We start from the raw sequence: 16,170 nt of genomic DNA on the forward strand, positions 1-16,170 counted from the left end.
TCTTGGGCATACGGCCATCTGTATCCTCGATTCTGCGCCACGGCCTCCTCCACGCCGAGGAAGGGGACGCAGAAATTGACAATATGGCCAATACGATACGTCGCGCACGCGCCACGCCCTGCTATGTTATCCTGTGCTCTGGCCGGAAAACCGTCGTGCTGCAAAAGGACCTCTACGACGCAGAATACAGATCAGCTGATGATTTTATCGTGCACACGAATCACGATTTTCCGCCGACGGATCCCTCAGACGGGGCTTCTATCCAGAACCAGACAAACTTCATTTTAGGCATGGAGGGAGCGCTCGAAGAAAGCGAGGAGAGACAAGATTGCATGCAGAAGAAATGGACTGCTCTGGTCAGGAGGCGTGGAAGAAATGCAAAGCGGGAGGAGGGGCAGGAACCCGTCGCGGTTGACGAGCAGACGTTGAGATGGTGGGTGCAGTCGTATCCCATCATGAATGAGTGTACGCATTTTGGCTGTATTTTGGATCCGGGGACGGGTACGATCCGTTGGCTGGAGAGAGGCGTGGACGATCTCGACAATTGAGAATTGGGAATGAGATTGTCGCTCACGCCCTGACCTGCTGGCCATCGGGTCGGTTTTGCAGTCTCTGTTCCAGCCTTTCCGTGCCGTATAGCCCAGGTAGTCGAGGCATTTGACTGCCTTCTATCGCTAACTCAGGAATGTTGATATGATGCCCTTGAAGTGGTCGCGCATAGTTGCCCCTTTGCCCTGGCCATCACAGCGCTCCCCTGTTCCAGTAACGACGTGACTCAAAGCTCAGATGTTGTCTCTGCCAATCCTGGAAGCTGTGTGTATGCTCAATATGCCTGTATACGCTAATTTCTCACGCGCAGCACGCCAAGGACTAGTGGTATGCTTGGCCGTTTGATCGGGTGGTGCATAGGCGAATACCACTCCAGAGCAGCTGATCGTAGCGATTGCACCGCAAGCGAGCGAGTACTTCTTATGCTCCATCGAGGACACCGGGCAGAGCTTCACGCAACCTGCAAAGCAAACCCCATCAATTATGCAAGCAGCGCAAAGTCGCAATCACCTTTCCTGTGTCCTGGAGGGACTTGAAGCTCCTAGAGTCGATAGCTTCGTTTTTTGTGGCCCCGGTCCAGCGATTCACATCGACATGCTCCGCTTCGAAGCCAAGCTCGACAACGGTCGTCGCAGTCTAATAGGACCTTGCAGCGCCCTACCCCCAGAGCCGCGGCCCCTTCCAAGGTTCTCTGGGGGAGTATGTCGGCGCTGGCACCCGCTTTGGGGCATTAGACGCGGCAGCTGGCCATGGCAAGCAGGGTGGCAACCATGTTTTGCATCATGAGTAGCCCTATTAAGAAGCGCAAAGGCAAGCACGACGCGCTTTGCCGTTGTCGCTCCGCACGAACTGCTATACATCATGCCCGACAGTACATTCGCAGGCTTCGGCCTTTCGGTGGTCGGGCTGGGGACGCAGTACCCAGCCCACTCGCTCAGGGCCGCAGACGTAGATGCCTTGAGCAAGAGGTTCTATACAGACTCGCCCGCGTGAGTAGTCGCTCAGCCTGCCTTGCTGCTGCAATTCACGGGCTAACACATCTAATAGCATGGCAAAAGTCATGTCAATTAACCGGGCAGCTGGAATAGAGTCCCGCGCCAGCATCGCACCGCCCGAAGACCCCATGTACAACCAGGAGAACGCCCCTTCAATTGCAGACTTGCACAAGATCTTTATTCGCGAAGGCGTGCCCCTAGCTATCAGCGCAGCGAAAAAGGCCATCAAGGAGTCCGCGCTAGAGCTCGACCGCATCACGCACGTCGTATCAGCCACTTGCACCGACAGCGCCAACCCGGGCTTTGACCATTCCGTAGTCAAGGGTCTCGGCATCACCCACCAGGTCGAAAAGGTTCTGCTTCACGGCGTAGGCTGCAGCGGTGGGCTAGCGGCGCTCAGGACGGCGGCCAACCTCGCATTGGGCCACACGGCACGGGGCCTGCCGGCGAGGGTGCTCTGCGTGACGCTGGAGATCAACACGCCGATGGTGAGGAGCGAACTGGACAGCATACAGGAGTCGCAGCAAGTCAGAATCGCTGCGTGTCTGTTCTCGGACGCGGCGACGGCCGTGGTGCTGAGCAATGGCATCGGCGAACAGGCCGAGCCTGTCTACGAACTGCTGGGATGGGATCACAGGATCATCCCCGACACGGAAAGTGAGCTTGGCTTCGACGTTGATCCAGCTGGTGAGATCTGAGAAGAAGCCCTGTCTGGCATGCGACATGATGCTAACAAAACGCAGGTTGGAAAGCGGTCCTGACGCCGCGGGTTCCCCAAGTCACCGCAGCGGCAATCCTCCCGACTTTTGAGGACCTGCTGGCCGCTGTGCCTCCATTACCGCCACCATACACAGCTGCTACAGATTTCGACTGGGTTTTGCACCCTGGCGGCCCTGCAATCTTGGTCAACGCAGAGCGCGCCTTGGGCATCACTCGTCAACATCTACGGGCCAGCTACGACGTGTACGTCAACAGGGGCAATTCCGGCTCTGCGACGATATACAGCGTCTTGGACCGCCTGCGATGTATGGTCGCCGATACTAGCTCGGATAACGAGGGTCGGCGCGAGTACATCGTCGCGTGCGCGTTTGGCCCTGGCGTTGCGGTGGAGATGTGCATCCTGCGGCGCCGGGCACCTTGACCGTCAGGCGCGGAGATCGAGCAAGTTGCCCGGAGTCACGGATAAGGGTGTCGAGGGATGGCCGGCGTTTCCTAAAAGCAAATGTATAATGTAAATAGACTTGTCAAGGACGGTACTGATTAAGCACAACTGTCCACCGTCCGTTGCAGATGCTCGTGTCAAGAACCTGAACGGGCCTTGTTGCGCGTGTACGAAGTATTTGGATCCTGCCAGTGGCGACTGGACAGGTGGGAAACAGGCATTCGTGTTCAAGGGCCAAATCGCGGAGCCTCCCTAAGCCATACGAAACTGCGAATCCGGCACGGCCAGGACTGGAACCTCCGGGACCGGGAAACCCATCCGGGCCCGCCCCGACTCGGCGACCCAACCCCCGCCGGCCAGCCCACCGGCCGCCGAATTACAGCGCACCTCAACCACGATTGATGGCCCTGCTTGCTGCTACAATAGGAAAGCTCCGACCAGGTCAATTGGCAAGCTTTCAATCTCACAAGCTGTCCACAAGCTTACGCCGCGGCGATTAGAAATGCAGCCCAAAAAGGGCGACGGGTGTGCCCAGTGCTGGATGCATGGCGAGCTCCGTGGAGGGCTGGAGATGACCTCCGTGGAACATGGAGCGAACTTACACGTAAACGCCAACATAAATGAAAGTAACGCTGCACATAAGTTGTATCCTCTCGGCGCCCGAGCCATTCAATCAGATGATGCCATCACCTTCATCGTCTTTCCCGTGCCGCATAAAATAAATCACCGTACTGGGAATCGATCGCACGACTCGCCGCCATGGCCGCCCCTATCCGCGTCGCCATCATCGGCCTCTCCGCCTCCGCCATCACCTCCTGGGCCAGCACCGCGCACCTGCCCTACCTGCTCTCCCCGCGCGGCCGCACGCGCTACACCATCGTCGCGCTCTGCAACTCGAGCGTCGATGCCGCCCGCGCCGCCATCCGCGCCTTCGACCTGCCCCCCGAGCCCGCCACCCGCGCGTACGGCGACCCGGAGAGCCTCGCCGCCGACCCGGACGTGGACCTCGTCGTGTGCTGCACGCGCGTCGACGTGCACTACCGCACGATCCTGCCGAGCGTGAGGGCCGGCAAGCACGTCTTTGTGGAGTGGCCGCTCGCGCAGGATGAGGGGCGCGCGAGGGAGTTGGTGCAGGCGGCGAGGGAGGGAAGGGGGAGGACCCTCGTGGGCATGCAGGGACGGGTCGCGCCGCCGGTGGTGAAACTCCAGCAACTTATTGGTGAGGGCCGCATTGGAAAGGTGTTGAGCTCCGAGGTCAGGGCGTTTGGCGGCTCGCATGACCGTGAGAGGCTGGCGGTGGGATTAAAGTGCTTTACGGAACTCGACATCGGGGGCAACATTGTCACGATTGGCTTCGGCCACTGTAAGTGCCTCCGCGTCTCTCAGTCTCTTGTCTCACCGCCGTACACGAGCGCACAGAGCTGACCACCCGGATGCAGTATTCGATCAGATCCAGCACGTGCTCGGCGACATTCAAGGTCTCCAAAGCCGCCTCCAGCTCCAGCGCCCAGACGTCGTGCTCATCGACCCATCCACCACCAAGGCCGTCGAGACGACGCGCTCCGACGTCCCCGACCTGGTAATCGCGACCGGAACGCTCCCGGCCACGGCCACGACGCAGCAAGGCGCCAACATCGTTATTTCCTACCGTCGCGGACAGCCATTCCCCAATTCACCGGGCCTGGTCTGGACTATCAACGGCGAAAAGGGCGAGGTGCGGCTCACGGCCATGGGTGGGCCGACACTGCAGTCGTCGGCTTACACCAAGCCCGTGACGATTGAGGTGCACGACTTTGCAAGCGACAGCGTTGAGAGCGTGCCGTGGGAGTGGGACGCGTGGCAGGAGGAGCTGCCAATTCCTGGTCGCAACATTGCGCGCCTTTACGAGAATTTTGCAGAAGGCAAGGACAACGCGACGACGCCGTCTGCCGAGGACGCCTTGAAGAGACATGTGCAGCTGGGTGAGATTCTGGAGGCATGGACGCCACCGCATTGATGGGTTCGTCATGGCGCGACATATGATCAAGGTGTTGAAGGATTATTATAGGAATTAGGAATCAACAATGCGCTGCGTTTATCTGCCGTATACTCTTTTCCGTCTTACACCTTGTTGCCGAGAAAGATGATGCTGTCGCCGTTCGGCCCGTTGCATGGACAAGGCCTCGCCTTGCCATTGACACCCTTGTCCTGGCACATGCACTGAAGAGTGGCCTGATCCTGTGCGCCGCCGCAGCTTGACGGCTCCCACAACCGGAGAGACTTGCCGCAGTGTGCCGGCGTCTGCGCGGCTCCCTTTTTGCTGTCCGGCCTACCGCCAGGGATGAGCTTGCCGAGCAGGCCCCATCGCGAGGCGGCATTTCGCCTGTCGAAGCTCGCCGAGCCGTGGTTGCCAGAGCACGTCGACGACTTGCCCAGCCTGAAGCCCTCGCCGCAGAAGACGCTTTTCGGCGTCGTCGCCCCGTTGTTGTCCTTGCTGGGGGGCTCGCGGAGCAGGTCGCCGATGAGACCTCGTGCCGCCACACCGTGTTGCTGTTGCTCCTCGTCGCTGTTGCATGAACACGGCTCTACCTGGCCGTCTGTCCTGCCGTTGGTGCACAAGCAGTGGAAGAGTTGAGCGTCTGGAGGAGCACAGGCACAGGGCTTGCCACTATCCATGCATTCTTTGCAGTCCAACGTGGTGAAGTCGATGTGTAGGCGCTGAAGCGGGGAGGTGTCCGCGCAGGTGCAGGAGCCGTCGCTGCTGTCCTGGCAGTTGCAGTCCCGGACGACGAGGCCAAGCTGGCCGAGCGTTAGCGCTGCGATTGAGTCTCCTCGAATTGATCATTGGGTTTCCCGTACCGTGCCGGGCTCGTGAAAGGGCACCGCGGCAGCCAAGACTGCCATCAACAGCGTGTAAGCCAGGGCGACGATAGATCGCATGGTGACTGCTTGGCGCGACGCGCGACGGGTTCGCGATGGAGAAGATCGACAGGAAAAGACTGGAGAAAGTTCAACGGCCGTCCGGGGTCTGGCGGCCCTCTTGAGAAATCCCACAGTCGACTACTACCTGAGGAGGCCGGCCGGGGGGCTGGTGAGGCAGGCGCGTGGCACGCGGCGATGATAGGAATGTGTTTGATGTCTCACAGGTGGTCGTTGGCGAGGACTGGAGGCAGAGGGGCGAAGGGTTAGGGATAGAGGGCTTGGTGGTGATGGAAGTGACAAAGTGGGCGAGGCTGTGGTGAATCACGGCAAGCTGCTACCGCCATCACGCATTGCCATCAGCTCTTTTGATCCGATGTTGGCGGTAAAGGAAGGAGCGAGTGAGGATATCGGCGTTCCGGCAGGTCCAGCCCAGCCGGATGCCATGATGGTCTCCCATTGCGTCAATGTACATACTAAAGGTCAAGTTCTGGGTTGACCTCGACGCAAATGACCAAGCCATGTCACGATGGTACGATGAAACTGGGATGATGTTAATAATTGCAGCATGCAATACCAGTGTATTCCTCCGTCAACAGAAGGACGGGTGTAAATGCTTTGCAGAGGGATGGCATGAATGGATCCAGGGTAGGCCAGGTCGGTTGCTCTCACAGCGAAAGACGGACATTACGACACCTCGCGAATGCCATTGATGATGCCTCCTTCTTTAGACGGGTGCATAGATGGACGTATCAAATGGGGCGTGGCTCGGGCGCCTCATTAATGTGCTGGTAGTCACTTTGCTTGCGCCGACTAAAGACGTCGCGAGCTCACAAGGGCTGGGTGCCAACTCCACGTGAAGCATCTGACGGCAGCATTGGCTCCGAAGAAACACGTGCTCACCGCATCAATTAGACGAAGCGGAAAACCATCCACCAGGCGGACACGCGAACGGATTGATTGCACTACGATTGAGCGGCAGATGGGCGCCTGCAAAGGCGCGGCTGTGACGGCGACGGCCGTCGAAGAGCCAACAAAGCGGCTCTGGGACGCGGCAGACTGGTCACACTCCACGCTTCAGCGGTCGTCACAACTCGCCAAGCTGTTGGACAGGGCGTGTTCTGGATCGCAGGCCAGACTTCGTATTGCGCCATCTGCACAGTTCAGCTTCGCGCGACTCGAGGCTCTCGGTCAGCCGCATCGGCCTCGTTGCAGGTCTCGCTGCAGCCAACAATAAAGTCCCCAGCGGTCAGTTTTGGTGTTGAATGGCGCGTTCTGTTGGAACTTTGGCAGTGCGTGGTCATCACGTGCACCGCCTTCCTGTTTGGTCACTCCAGAAGCTGGCGGCGGTGGGCAGAGGGCACAGGACCAATGGAGGACGTACCGACCGAAGCCCGCCTGTTGGACCCTGGAGTGGATGCCTGAGAGCTGTCGAGATGGCTGCATGACACGGTGACGGATTTTCTGCCACGATTGACCGCGCTCAATCAACGTTCCTCGACGCCGGGGCCCGACACGGCGCAGACGGAGCGAAGCGACTCGGCACTCATTGCTGCACGGGGCAATCAATTCACACAGCGCGATCATCGACAAGCCCGGAGCAGCAATCTTGAAGCCAATTGGCGTTGAGACGCGTGCTCGCGTGCCGCGTCTGCGCGACGCCATCCCATCCATCAGCCCCTGGAGCGTCACCGTCCCTGACTCCCTGGCCGCATAGCCGGAGCCTTCGGTCGGACTCTGGTGCATCTCCTGTCGCGCACGACCTTGGCCTGCTCCCCAGACTCTCACATCGTCGGCCGGTCTCATCATGCACCCTCCGCCTCGCAGCCTGGCGTCGCCCGCGCGGTGCCTGCTGCAGCGGTGCCAGTCGCGGTCGCCATCAATTCCTGCGGCTTTTCGCCCGGAGCGATGCGCGGCGGCGCATTCCAGCTTCTGCACCAGCACAGCCAGCAGCGCCCAGCACGTCCAGGGGACCAACCGCAGCCCCTGGGCCAACCACCGAGACACCTGCACCACCACCGCCGGCTCCACCGCGGCCGCCTCCAGTTTAGGCAGGCTGTCGCTGCCGCGGCCGCTCCGGCACCCGCAGGCCGGCTGGAGCTCGAGCTGGAGCTTGACGGCGGACCTCACCTTGGGCCCGCGCAAGCCGCTGTAAGCCACCCGCTGCCGTTCCAGCTATGGACGGTGCCCCTCATCGCCGTCAACCCCTCCCCCACCTCGTGCTCCATCAGTCCACGTCCTCCTCAAACACCTTCTGCTTCCAGCTACCGTTACGTGCCCTCCTCGTCCACAGCTCGGCTGACACGTCTCGACTTCTAGGGCATCTCATAAAAGATTTGCCTCGACCGTGTCCGCGGCCTCGAACCCCTCCCTGACACCTCCTCACACCGGCTCCCTCCCATTCGCCTCCGCGTCCTCCTCCGCCCTTCGACGTCTCCGACCGTCCAATCGCCCCGGCACCAGCCTCCATTCGGTGCGCCATTGCTCGTTCCGCAGACACGCCATGTGCAAGCTACACGCCGATGCCGACGTCGCGGGCGGCGGCGGCGCTGCCCCGGGGAGCACCCACGGCCGCGAGCTGCTCCCGGCCAACGTCATCCCTCGACACTACGACCTGACCCTCGAGCCCAACTTTGAGAAGCTCACCTACGAGGGCACCGTCGTCATCGACGTCGACGTCGTCGAGGACTCGTCGTCCATCGCCGTCAACACCCTCGAGCTCGATATCCACAGCGCCAAGGTCTCTGCCGGTGGCCAGACCGTCAGCTCCTCGCCCAAGGTCTCGTACAATGAGGACACGCAGACCAGCACCTTTGGCTTCGACGGCTCTCTGGCCAAGGGAACCAAGGCTCAGCTCGAGATTACCTTTACCGGTCAGCTCAACGACAAGATGGCCGGCTTCTACCGCTCCACCTACAAGCGCGACGACGGCTCCGAGGGCATCCTGGCCACCACCCAGATGGAGGCCACCGACGCCCGCCGCGCCTTCCCCTGCTTCGATGAGCCCTCCCTCAAGGCCAAGTTCACCGTCACCCTGATTGCCGACAAGGCCCTGACCTGCCTGAGCAACATGGACGTCGCCTCCGAGTCGGAGGTGCAGTCCAAGATCTCGGGCGGCGCCAAAAAGGCCGTCCGCTTTAACACGTCGCCGCTCATGTCCACCTACCTGCTGGCCTTCATCGTGGGTGAGCTCAACTATGTCGAGTCGCTCGACTTCCGCGTGCCCGTCCGCGTCTACGCTCCTCCCGGCCAGGACATTGAGCACGGCCGCTTCGCCCTCGACCTTGCCGTCCGCACCCTCAAGTTCTACGAAAAGGTCTTTGGCATCGACTTTCCCCTGCCCAAGATGGACCAGGTCGCCATTCCCGACTTTGCCGCTGGCGCCATGGAGAACTGGGGCCTCATCACTTATCGTGTTGTCGACCTCTTGCTCGACGAAAAGACCAGCGGCGCCGCAACCAAGGAGCGCCTCGCCGAGGTGGTGCAGCACGAGCTCGCCCACCAGTGGTTCGGCAACCTCGTCACCATGGACTGGTGGGAGGGTCTCTGGCTCAACGAGGGCTTTGCCACCTGGGCCTCTTGGGTATGTTTCTTTACCGCGACTGTCTCGCTGCTGCAAAGCGCTAACCGTTTGATCGCAGTATTCGTCCAATGCCTTCTTCCCCGAGTGGAAGGTGTGGGAGACGTACGTGACCGACAACCTGCAGTCCGCCCTCGGCCTCGACTCTCTCCGAAGCAGCCACCCGATCGAGGTGCCCGTCAAGCGCGCCGACGAGATCAACCAAATCTTTGATGCCATTTCCTACTCCAAGGGCTCGTGCATCCTGCGCATGATCTCGACGCACATTGGCGAGGACACGTTCCTCGAGGGCGTGCGCCAGTACCTCAAGAAGCACGCCTACGGCAACACGCAGACGGGCGACCTCTGGGACGCGCTGAGCGCTGCCAGCGGCCAGCCCATCCACGACATTATGAGCACCTGGACCAAGAACGTCGGCTACCCGGTCATTGCCGTGACGGAAAAGGACGAGCCCGGCACCATTCACGTCAAGCAGAACCGCTTCCTGCGCACGGGCGACGTCAAGCCCGAGGAGGACAAGGTCCTGTACCCCGTCTTCCTCAGCGTGCGCACCAAGGACGGCGTCGATAAGTCGCTGGCCCTCAACGAGCGCGAGAAGGACTTTAAGCTGTCCGACGGCGACTTCTTCAAGGTCAACGCCAACCACACTGGCATCTACCGGACGTCGTACACGCCAGACCGCCTGGAGAAGCTCGGCAAGGCTGCCAAGGACGGCCTCCTGACGGTCGAGGATCGGGCGGGCATGATTGCGGATGCGGGCGCCCTGGCTGCCTCGGGCTACCAGAAGACGTCTGGCGTTCTGAGCCTGCTCAAGGGCTTCGACTCGGAGTCGGAGTTTGTGGTTTGGAACGAAATCATCAGCCGCCTGGGCGCCGTGGATTCTGCGTGGATCTTCGAGGACCCGGCCGTCAAGAACGGCCTGGAGGCGTTCCTTCGGGACCTGGTGGCGCCCAAGGCGCACCAGCTGGGGTGGCAGTTCTCCGACAGCGACGGGCACGTTGAGCAGCAGTTCAAGGCCATGATGTTTGGCAGCGCGGGCCTGGCGGGCGACGAGAAGATTGTGGCGGCGGCCAAGGAGATGTTTGCCAAGTTTGTGGCGGGCGACAGGTCGGCAGTGCACCCCAACATTCGCCGGAGCGTGATGGCGATTGCGCTCAAGTACGGCGGCAAGGAAGAGGTACGTTTGACTCGAAGTGCGTGGAGCGGTGGACGAAGTGGCTAACAGTGGCGACAGTACGAGCACGTGCTCAACTACTACCGATCGTCGACGAGCAGCGACGAGCGCAACACGTGCCTGCGGGTGCTCGGACGGGCCAAGGACCCGGAGCTGATCAAGCGGACGCTGGGGCTGCTGTTTGGCAGCGAGGTCAAGGACCAGGACGTGTACATGCCGGTGAGCGGGCTGCGGACGCACGCCGAGGGCATCGAGGCGCTGTTTGCGTACATGGAGGAGAACTGGGAGCTCGTGTACAAGCGGCTGCCGCCGGGTCTGACGATGCTGGGCAGCATGGTGATGATCTTCACGTCGGGCTTCACCAAGAAGGAGCAGCTGGCGAAGGTGGACAAGTTCTTTGAGGGCAAGAACACCAACGGCTTCAACCAGTCGCTGGAGCAGAGCAAGGACGCGGTGCGGTCCAAGATTTCGTGGCTGGAGCGCGACCGCGAGGACGTGGCGGCGTGGCTCAAGGCCAACGGGTACGCCTAGATGGTGGGGGAGTGTCAATGGCTAACTACGCCTAGATGAGAGAAGGTCAATCAATACACGGACAGACGTTGGAAGAGTCGATGTATCGTCGCCGTAAACGCGCGACGATCGCGATGACTGGGGCCAATTGACCAATGCTGACAAAAGACGGTGGACGCGCAGGCTCACAATGATTCTTCAGCATTGCGTACGTGCCATGCTTGCCTGCTCGCGCGGACATTCTGGAGTTTAGATGCCTTGATGCCTCGTCTCCGTCGTCGTCGTCGCGCTTTGGCGCAAAACGCGAGCCTAGTGCTCCAGAGTTGTTATGGATGTCGTCGACTCAGGACGAAGAGCATGATTCAGCAGCCATCTTCGGAGGTGCTGCGGGGTCCGAGGCCCGACACCGCCAGCCCGCCTGCTTGTCACCCGCCCCCACGAATTTGGCGCGGGGGGTACAGCTGCCCAGGCGCATTACTAACCGGCCTGGCGCTGCCTGGGGGACTATGGCGGGGACGGCGGGCCGCTGCTCGGGCTGCATTGGGGGCCGAGAGGGAACCCGCATGGAACCCTTTGGTCACAGATCAACGACTGGCTCGCTAGGTACGTATGGCTCCATGTCTCGTCGTCTATTTTGCCGCGAGATTCACTCAGCATGGAAGCGACGGGAGCTTAATAATGGATTACTAGTGGCAGGTTGGCAGCGGAGGCTCAACCAGGATGGACAGGCGCATCGATGCAGGTCAGATTTCGCGGCTCGGCGCTATCCCGACGCCACGCGCGTTCCCTTTGAGCTTAGGCGAGCCGCAAACGTGCCCTACCACGCCTACGTAGCTGTGACAGAATGGTCCTGCGGGCCAAGAGCTGCGGAGGGACGCTCAGTGAGTGGTGGAACTAGGAGCTCGTTGATGAGCTGCGTCCGTCCGTGGACTGTGTGGACAGACGGCCCTACGAGGCGTGGCTAGACGCGCGACCAAGGCCGGCCGGCGCGGATGGACGAGGGGCAGGCAGGTGGAGGGGGAGGGGTTGGGCAGAGGAGAGACAATGAGGAGGAGCTCGAGTATATAAACGTCGAGGGTGCAGCCGCCTTGATTGCGATTGAGGCTTCATTGCATCGCATCGCATTCGCATCCTCACACTCGAGACTCAGGAGCCCATCCTCGCGAGCTTCACCAACTTGACAAGCCATCACCACCACCACTACCACGATCACCAACGCAATTCCACCTCCACCCCGCCACAGCACCAGCTGTCAACCAAAACACCAACACATCTGAGCACTACACGCAAGAGGACAAAAAGCCCACCATGTCCAAGATCCTCACCGTCTTCGGCGCCACGGGCAACCAGGGCGGCTCCGTCATCCGCGCCATCCTCGCCGACCCGACCCTCTCGCGCGAGTTCCGCATCCGCGGCGTCACGCGCGACTCGTCCAAGCCGTCGGCGCAGGCCCTCGCCGCCAAGGGCGTCGAGCTCGTGCAGGCCGACATGTCGAGCGTGCAGGGCGCCGCGCCCGCCGTGCAGGGCGCCCACACCGTCTTCCTCGTCACCAACTTCTGGGAGAGCATGAGCGCCGACGTCGAGGTCTCGCAGGGCCGGGCCGTCGCCGACGCGAGCAAGCAAGCCGGCGTCAAGCACATCGTCTTCTCGGCCCTCATCAACACGAGCGAGGCCAGCGGCGGGCGGCTCTCCCACATCAGCCACTTTGACGGCAAGGCCCGCATCGAGGAGTACATCCGCAAGAGCAGCGGCGTGCCCATCACGTCGGTCCTGCCGGGCTTCTTCATGAGCAACCTGCTCACGCAGATTCGCAAGGGCGACGACGGCGCGTATGCGTGGACCCTGCCCGAGGGCGTGTCCGCCGACGGCGGCAAGGTGCCGCTGTTTGACGTGGCTGACGATATGGGTAAGTCACCTCTTCCCCCGGTCCCATCCTGACAACGCCTTTCATTGAGCAATTCAACATGGGCGATCAATGGCCGGCTGCGCGCGTGTCGGAGGAGCTAGACGCTGACATTCCCGCCAGGCAAGTTCGTCAAGGCCGCCATCAAAAACTTCCCCTCCTTCGCCGGCAAGCGCATCTACGCCGCCACCGACTACTACTCGCCGCAGCGCATCGTCTCGGAGCTGGCCGCCGTCTGCGGCGGCAGCGACGCCGCCGCCTCGGCCGCCGCGCGCGTCCAGAACGTGCCCCAGGACGTCTTCAAGTCCTTCCTCCCGCCCGCCGTCGCCCAGGAGATGCTCGAGAACATGCTCCTGCTCGAGGACCCGGGCTACTACGGCGGCGCCGACCTGTCCGAGAGCCTGGCCCTGCTCGAGGAGAAGCCCACGACGTGGCGCGACTTTGTGGCCAAGAACAAGGACAAGTTTGCGTAGGGGATGTACGCCAACCAAAAATTGTTAAAAGAAAAATGAAAATAAAGAGATCTCCCGGTGGCTGTGAGAGAAAAATGAGCATACGACTGCTAGTGGTGAGGATTGAGGAAGCCCGCCTTGGGTCCGAACTAATGGTAGTGAAAGAAATGAAGCTTGGAATCGCTTGTGCCGTTCATGCATGTGCTCTTGAAGTGTCAGCCGTCTTGTCTTGTCTTACTTCTCAGTCATCGGAACCCTTAATCGCCTCTTGATCAATTCCGAGGTGTGAACGGTGAACGGCCGTTGCGGGCAACACACCTGCACCCTCCGCACTCCTAGTTGAAGTCGCCGTCGCCACCCAACTGTGACTTTTGCTCTGAGCTGCGCGCTTACGATACGAGCCGAAAAGGCCAAGGGCGACGCCCGGTGCAATTGCCGAAGCCGACCCGGATGTCCGTCTCCGGAACAGCAGCTCTTCTCGAACGTCCAGGCAAACAGCTCTAGCTGCGTGTTGGCTGTAGACGACGCCGTGGCGTTCATGCACCATGCATGTTGGTTCCTGCATAGTACCGACGGTCTAACGCTCCGTTGCTGCTCGGTCAAAGATATCGGGATTGGTACAGTATGTATTAGGGTGTAAAATTAGGTGCCTATAGGCACCCGTAGGTACCTACGATATTTTTAGGTGCCTATTTAGACCTAGCTACCTAGGGCATCTTTTCGTAGGTATCTTTAGGTACCTATAAAATAAGACGGGTATCTTTAGGTACTTAAGTAAGAACTATTTCTTATTATTCCTTAGCTATAATATCCGCTACGTTATATTACGTTATAACCCGAGTTATATCTTACGATTATTTAGCTACGTAAATATAATAAGTAATTATATTAATTACTACCGTAATTAAGCCCCTTATTAATTAAGAAGGCGCTTCTTACCCTTACCTTTATTATACCTCGTAATTAAACCTCGATAGCCTATTTTAATATTACGCGCTATCTCGCGCCTTTATATAGCCTCGCGCTTATATTAAGTAGTTATTACCTTCTCTTCCTCGGTTAAGGCTATATATCCTAGCTATTAAGCCTCTTAGGTATCTAAGCTAAGAACTAGAAAGTAATTAATATAATTAATTAATATAAATATAGAAAGAAGTAATATATTAAAAGCGCCTTTTAAGATAAACTTAATGCTTTAGTCCTAAAAAATATTTAAGATATTATATAAGCATTAAATATCCTTTTATATAAATATAACGCGCTTTATATAAAGAGAGAGTAAGTTTAACGCTAAAAAATAATTAATATAAACGATTATTATAATAGGTTTAAGATATATTAATAAATATCTAAGTAATAATATATTTAGCTACTTCTTAGATATATAATAAAGCGTCCTATCTAAAATATACCTTAAGTATATAGTTATAGGCAATTTCTTTAATAAAGTAAGTAAAAGACGCATAAAAGATAATATAGTTTATCGACTTTTAGTAAAAGTAGATCTTTTATAATATAATAGTTTTGCCTTTTAGTAATATAGTAATTATTTATAATAATTAATACTTATTGCTAGGCTTTTAGCGACGTTTTTTTTACTTTAGGATATATAGGACTTACTTACCTAGAGTTTTATAAGGCGCTTTTATAGTAATCTTTCTTGCCTATTTAATAAATATCGCTTAAAAAAGCTATTAAGTATTAATATAATTTATTAATATAAATAAATAGAAAATAGTTTATTTATAGAAAGTAAGTATAAAATATAATAATAGTAATATTAAGTAAGTATATAAAGGTTAGTAAGGGAAGGAGAAAAAATAATATAGTATAAAATATAGTTAGAGATTTATTATAGGCTAATTCTAGCTTAGTTAATAAGTATACGCTATTTTAGTAGCTAGGTAAGGTAGGTCTTTATACCTACCTTATTATATATTAACCTTATTTCTCTTAACTTCTTCCTTTTACTAACCTTATCTTTATAGCGATATATTATATATTATAATATTACGCTCTAAAGGTATATATTCTATATATTTAAAGTAATTATTTATATTAATTAGCTTAATTCTAGCCCTTTTCGTCTTTTTTAATATCTCTTTTATTACCTTATTTAGCTCTAAGTTACGTATAATATAGAGAGCGATTAGCTTAAGCATAGATAAGGTATATAAATATTTTATATACTTTTAGGCGAATATATTAATTATTTATAATAATTAAGTTACTTATTTAATATAGGTAAAGAAAAGCATAAAGCGGAATCTAAGCTCTCTTAGAATCTATATACTAAATATATTAAAGACTACTATAATAATTTACCCTTTATTAAGCGAGAATAAGAGAATAGGTAGAATACTATAAAGGTAAAGAAGTATTATAAGTTAAAGAAGCTAGAAGAATAAGATATATATAAGAATACCTCTCTAGCTATATAAATAGCCTTAAAGGAGTAATACGCTAGAGAGATTAAGGTATAGTAATAAGTTCCCTTTTTAAATATACTAATTATTTATATTAATTACTTATTAATACCGAGATATAGCGCTACCTTAAGTAAAGCTAGAATATAATTATTATTAAGGTAGAGCTTATAGAGGATAATAATAACCTAGACTTTAAGGATATAGATAATACCGATATTAAGTATAATAATGCTATTTTAAATAATAAGCTTAATTAAGATAATAAAGCTTTTATTAATACTATTATAAAGGACGATATAATATCTTTAATAGCTTAAAAGATTAAGGTATATCTAACTTTAAGTAAAAGTCGATTTTTATTAACTTTTCTATAGTAAGATAAGTAACTTATATTCTATAACGTTTATTATATTCTTTTAACGTAAATCGAGACGATATTTATAAAAATTTATCGTTTCTAAGTCTAGCTATCTACTTATCGAAAGGTAGCCTTTAAATTAACATAAGTATTAACCTTT

At 55.7% G+C, this 16,170-nt stretch overlaps 5 protein-coding genes across 5 annotated transcripts; 4 read left to right on the forward strand and 1 right to left on the reverse strand.

The window, feature by feature from the left end:
• Positions 1–1,410: 1,410 nt before the first annotated feature.
• On the forward strand, positions 1,411–2,685 carry PLICBS_008887 (type III polyketide synthase; the record flags this gene model as incomplete). The annotated part of the gene is made up of 3 exons (XM_018324638.2): positions 1,411–1,538; positions 1,597–2,231; positions 2,288–2,685. The coding sequence occupies 3 exons, from the start codon at positions 1,411–1,413 to the stop codon at positions 2,683–2,685; spliced, it is 1,161 nt and encodes a 386-aa protein (XP_018176032.2).
• A 780-nt stretch (positions 2,686–3,465) lies between these two features.
• Positions 3,466–4,702, forward strand: PLICBS_008888 (uncharacterized protein; the record flags this gene model as incomplete). The annotated part of the gene is made up of 2 exons (XM_018324637.2): positions 3,466–4,069; positions 4,146–4,702. The coding sequence occupies 2 exons, from the start codon at positions 3,466–3,468 to the stop codon at positions 4,700–4,702; spliced, it is 1,161 nt and encodes a 386-aa protein (XP_018176031.2).
• A 104-nt stretch (positions 4,703–4,806) lies between these two features.
• On the reverse strand, positions 4,807–5,625 carry PLICBS_008889 (uncharacterized protein; the record flags this gene model as incomplete). Its single annotated transcript, XM_018324636.1, has 2 exons — positions 4,807–5,484; positions 5,545–5,625. The coding sequence occupies 2 exons, from the start codon at positions 5,623–5,625 to the stop codon at positions 4,807–4,809; spliced, it is 759 nt and encodes a 252-aa protein (XP_018176030.1).
• A 2,482-nt stretch (positions 5,626–8,107) lies between these two features.
• PLICBS_008890 (aminopeptidase 2 mitochondrial) lies at positions 8,108–10,889 on the forward strand (the record flags this gene model as incomplete). Its single annotated transcript, XM_018324635.2, has 3 exons — positions 8,108–9,187; positions 9,246–10,361; positions 10,419–10,889. 3 exons carry the CDS (start codon positions 8,108–8,110, stop codon positions 10,887–10,889), a joined length of 2,667 nt encoding a protein of 888 aa, XP_018176029.2.
• Positions 10,890–12,176: 1,287 nt separating this feature from the next.
• Positions 12,177–13,244, forward strand: PLICBS_008891 (uncharacterized protein; the record flags this gene model as incomplete). The annotated part of the gene is made up of 2 exons (XM_065601486.1): positions 12,177–12,774; positions 12,895–13,244. 2 exons carry the CDS (start codon positions 12,177–12,179, stop codon positions 13,242–13,244), a joined length of 948 nt encoding a protein of 315 aa, XP_065457558.1.
• Positions 13,245–16,170: the final 2,926 nt, after the last annotated feature.

The sequence above is a fragment of the Purpureocillium lilacinum genome (assembly GCF_023168085.1).
Source record: "Purpureocillium lilacinum CBS 284.36 DNA, scaffold_6, whole genome shotgun sequence".
In the NCBI taxonomy this organism is placed as follows: Eukaryota; Fungi; Ascomycota; class Sordariomycetes; order Hypocreales; family Ophiocordycipitaceae; genus Purpureocillium; species Purpureocillium lilacinum.